The sequence below is a fragment of the Mizuhopecten yessoensis genome, unplaced genomic scaffold, assembly GCF_002113885.1.
Source record: "Mizuhopecten yessoensis strain PY_sf001 unplaced genomic scaffold, ASM211388v2 scaffold1461, whole genome shotgun sequence".
Classification (NCBI taxonomy): Eukaryota; Metazoa; Mollusca; class Bivalvia; order Pectinida; family Pectinidae; genus Mizuhopecten; species Mizuhopecten yessoensis.
This window is the reverse complement of record NW_018404058.1, coordinates 266742-275764: the sequence shown is the minus strand read 5'-3', so window position 1 is coordinate 275764 and position 9023 is coordinate 266742. Positions and strand designations below refer to the sequence as shown.

At 36.2% G+C, this 9023-nt stretch overlaps 1 protein-coding gene across 4 annotated transcripts in view; it reads right to left on the bottom strand.

Annotated features, from left to right (window-relative positions):
* The window catches only part of LOC110462561 (RING finger and SPRY domain-containing protein 1-like), a 53821-nt gene that overhangs the window by 10932 nt on the left and 33866 nt on the right, over positions 1 to 9023 (bottom strand). For all 4 annotated transcript variants that reach the window (XM_021516569.1, XM_021516555.1, XM_021516579.1 and 1 more), the window contains exons 12-13: positions 2501 to 2603; positions 192 to 350 (exon numbers count right to left, since the gene is read on the bottom strand). In XM_021516569.1, coding sequence (XP_021372244.1) covers positions 192 to 350; positions 2501 to 2603 — 262 coding nt within the window. The remainder of the gene's footprint in view (positions 1 to 191; positions 351 to 2500; positions 2604 to 9023) is intronic.

Sequence of the window (9023 nt, the reverse complement as noted above, 5' to 3'; positions counted from 1 at the left end):
TTAGCAGGGCTTTCCCGAACAATTCAAGTGGTCAAACTGGACATTTGGAACGGACTATGAATATGGGGATAGCGAGGTAACATAAATGGAAGTGCATACAATACATATATTCATTAAAAAAAAAACGCCTTTTCACATGATGTCCCTTTAAAACCTGTTAAAACAAAACTTTAAGTTTCCTAATAGATCACCTTGGTAAAATAATTTTGTCCTCGTCTGACAGAGAAGCATAGTCATTAAATCTCTTGAACTGGACATCCTTTGGTGGGTACTTGTAAGGCTTACTGGCACCAAAGTTGAATTCACATTGTTGGTAGGACATAAAACTGGCAGCAGCAAAAAACCCTCCCCTGAAATTAGAAAATCAGCAATCTTTTTAATTATTCAACACACATAAAGTGACTGTAAGCTGCTGTTCTAACGGATTTGATCCATGTGACTTTGCATATCTGTCAAGGCCATTTCTTTTCACAAATTTGTAACAAGAGGCCCAGAGGGCCTGTATCGCTCACCTGGATATCTAAGCAATCATGGCAAAATATTCTCCACATGAGATCGTAAGGAATATGCCAGACCCCAAGGTCAATCCTTGTAGCATATCTGTATTAAATTTTTCATGCCCAGCAATTTTATGTATGGTTATGGGGTGGGAATCTCAACTGTTTCCAAGCTGTGAAACTAGGTCCCTAGGGTTGGGACCAGACCCCAGGATCAATTCTAATATCATGACTGCATTCATCTCTTTATGTCCAGCATTTGTATTTATAGTTTTGGGGTGGGGATCTCAACCGTTTCAAAGTTATGACCCAGGGGTTAAGTCTGCAAAGGTGTGGCAGACCCTGGGATCCATTCTAATATCATGACTGCATTAGTCTCTTTATGCCCAACAATTGTATATATAGTTTTGGGGTGGGGATCTTAACCATTTTGAAGTTATGACCCAGGGGTTAAGTCTCCAAGGCTGGGGCAGACCCCAAGGCCATCCTGGAAGCATATGTGTATTCATTTCTTTATACTCAGCAATTGTTTATATGGTTTTTGGGTGGGGATCTCAACTGTTTCCAATCTGTGACTAAGAAACTAGGTCCGTAGGGGTTTTGGTAAGACCCCAGGGTCTATTCTAATATCATGACTGCATTCGTCTCTTTATGCCAAGCATTTGTATATATAGTTTTGGGGAGGGGATCTCAACCATTCCAAAGTTATGACCAAGGGACTTTGTCTCCAAGGGTGGGGGGTCAGCTCCACCATTTGTACAGTTTTGAATCCCCACCACCTAGGGATACTTCCAGTCCAATATGGTGGATATCCATCTCTTAGTTCCAGAGAAGAAGTCGCTTAAAGCAATATAGCCAAATTGCCTGCTTTTGGTCCTGCCCCTCAACCCCCTGGGGGGTCAGCCCAACCATTTGTACAATTTTGAATCCCCACCACCTAGGGATGCTTCCAGTCAATATTAGTCAAATTCCAATCAGTGGTTAAGAAGAAGTCGTTCAAAGAAATTGTTGACGTACAGACGATGGACGACGGACGCCACGGTATCGCATAAGCTCACCTTGGTCCTTCGGACCAGGTGAGCTAATAAATTGGATATATCACGAATACTGTGTTAATGTTCTTAACAACTTTATCATACCAAGGATTTCCTATTTTCTTATTACAAATGGTCACTGTTTCTAACTAAGTTTGTATATTGATTTTACTTCTCCCACTTACCAAGTAACCAACTGTCTGGTACCCAGTTACCAGTCAATAAACTAATGGGTACCCAATTACCAGGTAACGAAGTTCCATGTACAGCATTACCAGGCAACAAATTAATGGGTACCTAATTACCAGGTAACAAAGTTCCATGTACAGCATTACCAGGCAACAAATTAATGGGTACCCAATTACCGGGTAATTAATTACTAGGCATCCAATCATCAGGTACCTTATTACAACTTACTTAATACCCCTATTCCAAGGAGAACCTATATTGCATGTAATACTTTATAGGGTAGTTATACTTCCACAGAAGGTTTGATATAGACCTGCTCAGATGGAATAAAGTCATTTCAGCAAGCCATTTTACATCAGAGACTGAATATCATTACTATACACCTTATAGACTTTTGATGGAAGGTCGCAATACATTTTACTCATGTGCCTATATGTTATTTTATTTTTAGAAAAAAACCTTGAATAACTGTTACCCTTATCAAGCTACAGCCAAATATCAATTTTTAGAAGAAATTATTTGAAGTTTAAAAAAAACGTCTTTGACCCCTATGACCTTAAAACTATGTCAAGGTATTTTATCTGAATAAACTTGATAGCTCTAAATCAAGCAAGGTACAGACTGCTTATTAGTTATGAATACTCTACTCATTATTGAAATTTGGAAGATTTTTTTTAAAGGAAAAGTTGATACAGGATAGAAGGACAGAGGATGACAGAGTGGACACATCATAGCATAAGTTCAATGACACAAACATTAACGAAGTTCTTGATTACAGACTTTGCATGATCAAACAGGTCCTTGTGCGGGGAGAGGCATTGTCCATTCAGGGAAAACTTCAGTTCCTTGTCCTCCAGGTTCAGAAGTAGACCAATCGTGTCTCCTGTAATACACAAGCATATATTTAGACCAATCATGTTTCCTGTAACACAAAAGCATATACATTTTGTATTCAGAACATTCGTGTCTCCTGTAACACACAAGCATATATTTAGAACACTCGTGTCTCCTGTAACACACAAGCATATATTTAGAACACTCGTGTCTCCTGTAAAACAAAGGCATATATTTAGAGCATTTGTGTCTCCTGTAACACAAAAGCATATATTTAGACCATTCGTGTCTCCTGTAACACAAAAGCATATATTTAGACCATTCGTGTCTCCTGTAACACAAAAGCATATATTTAGAACATTCGTTTCTCCTGTAACACGAAAGCATATATTTAGAACATTCGTGTCTCCTGTAACACACAAGCATATATTTAGAACATTCGTGTCTCCTGTAAAACAAAGGCATATATTTAGAACATTTGTGTCTCCTGTAACACAAAAGCATATATTTAGAACATTCGTGTCTCCTGTAACGCACAAGTATATATTTAGACCAATCGTGTCTCCTGTAACACAAAAGTATATATTTAGACCAATCGTGTCTCTTGTAACACAAAAGCATATGTTTAGACCAATCATATTTAATAACACACAAGCCTATATTTACTAATTTAGACCAATCCTGTTTCCTGTTACACACAACAATAAACATTAAACTAAGTTTCTTATCATATAAAATTCAAACAGTTTGTGTCAATCATGTCTTCTGTTATATGCAATGTAAAAATAAATAATCTCCTATTATCACAACATGGCTCTTGTAACAAACAATTCAAAACGGCCTTATCCATACAATATACAGTTCATTCAACACATAAGTTCAGTCAAAATTTGTCACTTAATACGAATTGAACATTCTTTTGTTATGTGTTCACAGACATGGATCCCCTTGGTATAGTGTCATACAGTACTGCATAGACGATACAAAGACAACCAGACAGTCGTATCTTATATTACTCCTCGCCTTTCACTTAGAGACTGAAGCATTGTTGCACATCTTTGAAATTAAATCCATGCACATTTAACTACATTTAGAACTCTCATTTCAAATATTTGCAAACTAAAAAGGAATATGATATTTTTTCTTAGTTTTATTTTCAAAAGAGCAGTTTAATTGTAATAAGGTATTTCTCAAGTGGCAACGGTCTGAAGGTCTCTCGACTTGAGTAGTTTTGTTTTGTTTGCACAAGATAGTTTACACGAAAAAGAGTAAACCATTCATATGTATGAAGCGCCATTAATATATTGAATAGAGGACGGTGTAACAGTATTATAGTTGTTTCTATAGATCAGTGTTAAGGTGTCCTGATAACCTTGTATAATGACAGACTAATAACACTAGTACATAATCAAAGTCCCTCAGTAAATATTGGTCTGTTAAATTGACTGGCGATCATATCATTACTGTGTAAGTCACTGATCATTTTAATCCTCTCAGTAATATATTTCAAATACAAATGATCATTTTGAAATTTTTACTTGACATTTTTTGGCTGTAATATGTGTACGTGATTCATTTTAAAAAAAACTCTGCAATTCCAACAACTTATGGATTGTACTTGTGTTGAATAACTTGAACCTTGACAAGAAAATGAATCGTGGTTTTCGGAAAACTGTGGTAACCTGTTATCAGAAAGGTAAGGCAGCGGTAGTGGTAACCTGTTATCAGAAAGGTATGGCAGCGGTAGTGGTAACCTGTTATCAGAAAGGTAAGGCAGCGGTAGTGGTAAACTGTGGTAACCTGTTATCAGAAAGGTAAGGCAGCGGTAGTGGTAACCTGTGGTAACCTGTTATCAGAAAGGTATGGCAGCGGTAGTGGTAACCTGTTATCAGAGAGGTAAGGCAGCGGTAGTGGTAACCTGTGGTAACCTGTTATCAGAAAGGTATGGCAGCGGTAGTGGTAAATTGCTAACTTTTGTATGTATGGCTGTGACTACACTTTCATATCCATTTCTATGTAAACAAGAATTAGTATTGGGAATCAGAATTTTATGAACGATCTTTGGTTACCCTTACCTAACCAATGATCAATTATAATAATGTTTTTAAAGACGTCCTGCGAGTCACTTATGAGTCGCTTAGGGTAATAAGAAACAAGACCTAAGATGTAAAACCTCCCTTCTAACACTGAATCTGTAATGTACAGTCCTTAGCGGCCAATAGTGGGCTTGAAAGTTAAAGCAGGTGGAAATAAAGACATCAGGAGGCTTTGTCTCCTACACTCTTGTTAGTATCTATAAGGGAGACAGACTTGAAGTATAATAAATCACTCTACTGAAATCTCAATAACTACACATAATTAATACAACTAAAATTGATCCTGGATGATCAATAATTTATTAGCCCAACTAACCAATAGTATTTAAAGTTGATTAATCAGAACACCACTACCAAGAACTAGTGATGAACTGTCGAATATAAAATCTACAGAATTTTAACTTCTGAAAGACAGAAAAGTCAGATATTTAACCTTCAGCACTGACACCACTTCCAAAAAATACACCTGTCAATATTGGTAATAATTACTGTCATCTAATGACAAAAATACACCTGTCAATATTGGTAATTACTACTGTCATCTAATGACAAAAATACACCTGTCAATATTGGTAGTTACTACCGTCGTCTAATGACAAAAATACACCTGTCAATATTGGTAGTTATTACTGTCGTCTAAGACAAAAATACAGCTGTCAATATTGGTAGTTATTACTGTCATCTAATGACAAAAATACACCTGTCAATATTGATAGTTACTACTGTCGTCTAATGACAAAAATACACCTGTCAATATTGGTAGTTACTACTGTCATCTAATGACAAAAATACACCTGTCAATATTGGTAACTACTACTGTCATCTTATGATTATAGCAAGTTATTACTGAAAGGAGAGTTTTCTATGTTTCTGATAAACTATGACATACTTCTAACCTTTGAGCTCATTAACAGTTATAGAATATGTTGATCTATTAATTGTTGATGTTTCGGTGATTACTGCTGATTCTAGTAAACTGCAGACATCCATACTATAGGCTCAAGGAAAATGTTATATAGCATTACCGGGTAAATCCCATGTATAATTTGATATATGCTTGGGCAGGCACAGTTCTTTAAATTGAACTAAGTTGTTATTGCCAGGGGGCATAACTCTTTAAAGTCTAACAGTAAGTAATTTAGTTGTTGGGAGTCCTAAAATCCCTATTCAACCCTCTACGGTGAAATAACTACCCAAAGTAAACTGTGTACTAGTTTTCACTGTCAAACGAATTACGGAGAAGGGGGAAAAAAGGCTCATACTCTGGTGAACATTTCCTAGTATAAACCAAAGGGTTGTGTGTAGAAAGACAGGCAGCTTACACACAGGCAGCTTACACACAGGCAGCAATACACACACTTTCTCAACTCTACCAGGGATAATTGTAGATTGACAAGACACAGCTGGCCTTGAAATTAAATTCTTAAACCAATTATGTTAAATACAAACTTGATCTTGATAGAAAGGGCATCATACTAGCTAATTGGGCCATGGATTTTAGGGATCGTTAAGGGTAATTTAAATCAACCATTTAAAGTAAAAAATTGATTGCATAATTTTTCCTTTTTTCTGTGGGTGTAGGGGTCTGACCTGGGTAATATTATAAGGATATATTTTATTTTTCGAACCATACATATTTGACTGTAGACAAATAAGTAAAAAACAATCTGATTTTTATCATTCATATGCTGCTTAAAAAATTGAAATTGAACTAATGTATATATTTCTGATAATGGATAGGGGAACGACCAACAGCTTATGGTCAGTTTCTAAAAGTTTATACAGACAAGCCATATTACTGAGTGTTACAGCATTGCCCTCCTTAATCACCGGTCAATTGTGGTCAATTGGCCGTTGACCAGCACGATTTCTGACCAATACCATCAATTTAAAAACCCCCGAGTACCCTGGCCCGATCCTGTAAAGATCTGAGATGGATATCAGGGGGAGAATCTAGACAGTTATGAAATAGTAGGAGAAAAACACTATCAAATTCAATTCAAACACATTTACATGTATTTAAGGGTAGACTTTAACATTTAAACGACACTGGGTATCGTGTAACGTTTCTAAATGGGACTGTTTTGGATCATCCTTCAGGTGTGATAGATGAGTACTGCTCTAGTGTTACTAGTAGTTACATGGATTACCAGTTACCTTAGCAACAAATTCAAAATGATGTACGTTGGAATCCCAGAAGAAAAAGATTTTGGACAGGAAGGTGGTATCATTTCAAATTCATTAAGATTCAATCTTGGGCTTTTCTCTAGTACACTACTACTATAATTAAATCTTAACTAGAATGTCAAACAAATGTCTTTTTTTCTTAATTTAGATGTGAATATATATCAGAAGATAAGTGAAATATAACAGATATACCTTTTTTTCTGATGGTCTAATTTCAGGTCAAGCCTGCTAATTGCAGGTCATTCAGTACACAAGTATTCAAAGTCATCAATATCAGTAGTATGGGATTTACACTAATAAAACATTACCTTTTAATATACTGGTCTTTTCTAAGGAAGGGGTCTAATACTTCAAGCTTTAAAAGGTGGATTTTTAAACATTTTCAATATTGGGATAGGCAGTGCACATGCCAGTGACTTGGCAGGTATATACATTGAAGTCCATTAATTCCTTAATTTGGTGGTTTATATTTAACATTCAATCATTGTACATGTGTAGGAAACATATTATTATAGGCAGTCAGTGGTTCATTATTCATATATATTTATTCATTTTCTTGCATGACAATCACAATACAGTATACAACCCTATCATTATATGTAAATATGTTTAAGTAAATAATGAAGTTTCACAATTACCTGATGTTGTTTGGTAAGAGATTTAGATATGTGTGATACTGGTCTGGGGTAAAGGCAATGCCCTAAAATTATGTTACTATAAGTTTAATTTTGCATATCACTTTGCTGCAAATCTGAAATATCTAAGACTAGATAGGTTTTTATTTATGTTGATTATATACTAGAAAATAAGACTTGAATGCCCCAACTCTCATTCAAAAATATAACTGATAATGTCCCTGTTAACTTAGACCCCCTCCCCCCCCCCCCCCTTAAAACTCTCATTAACTTTCCCTAAGTAACTTAAGAATTTTTAACTACCCATCATTAACACGATAAATAAATACTATGGATACATGTAACCAAAAGATGGCACATGTAGAGTCAGATAACATTAAGTGTACTCGTATGACAGTATTAGACATGATGTGTACTCGTATGACAGTATTAGACATGACGTGTACTCGTATGACCGTATTAGACATGACGTGTACTCGTATGACAGTATTAGACATGATGTGTACTCGTATGACAGTATTAGACATCATGTGTACTCGTATGACAGTATTAGACATCAAGTGTACTCGTATGACAGTATTAGACATGATGTGTACTCGTATGACAGTATAAGACATGACGTGTACTCGTATGACAGTATTAGACATGATGTGTACTCGTATAACAGTATTAGACATGACGTGTACTCGTATGACAGTATAAGACATGACGTGTACTCGTATGACAGTATAAGACATGACGTGTACTCGTATGACAGTAGTAGACATGATGTGTACTCGTATGACAGTATTAGACATCATAATATTATGTACTCAGGTGACCCAAGATACTAGGTAATCATATTTGTTAATCATTTATCAATTCTATATGTTTTGTCTTTATTCTAACACTTTTGATAAGCAGTACAATAAATCTCCACACACACAATGCAATGGTTGTATGTATCTGCCCGTTCAAAGGGAACATCAGATCTGGTCTGACAGTGAGCAGCCGTCCCGACTCCTGCTTTGTTTTTTATAACTTTTGGAATATCATTAACCTTTATCTATCAATAAGTCTGTACCAAAATAAACCTAGCTGTTGTAATATGATCACGTTTGTATCTATCTCAGTTGTCATAAGTGTATAATAAGTACACAATATTTACTAGTGCTGTCCCGCAGATCAAAGTCTGCCTTAGGATACACGATTACCACATGATAATGTAGCTAAAGAAGGCCCAAATGACTTTTACAGGTACATGTATATGATGGTTGAGTGATAGTATATTGTATGGCTAAAGAGAACCACTAGGCCTGTGCTGATCTCTGCTCAGACCGGTGTATACTCCAGATCAAGTCACCAGTGAGGTCAGAGGTTTTTATTGGGCTGTGATTGGGCCCACATTCCTCATATTTGAGGTTTTCACAGTGCTGCACTAGGCACTATGCTGTTCTAGCCCCCAATAATGTGTGATCTGAGGTTTGAAAGTGCTAGGCATTGACATTCAGCTGTTCTAGTCCCCAATAATGTGCGATCTGAGGTTTGAAAGTGCTAGGCATTGACATTCAG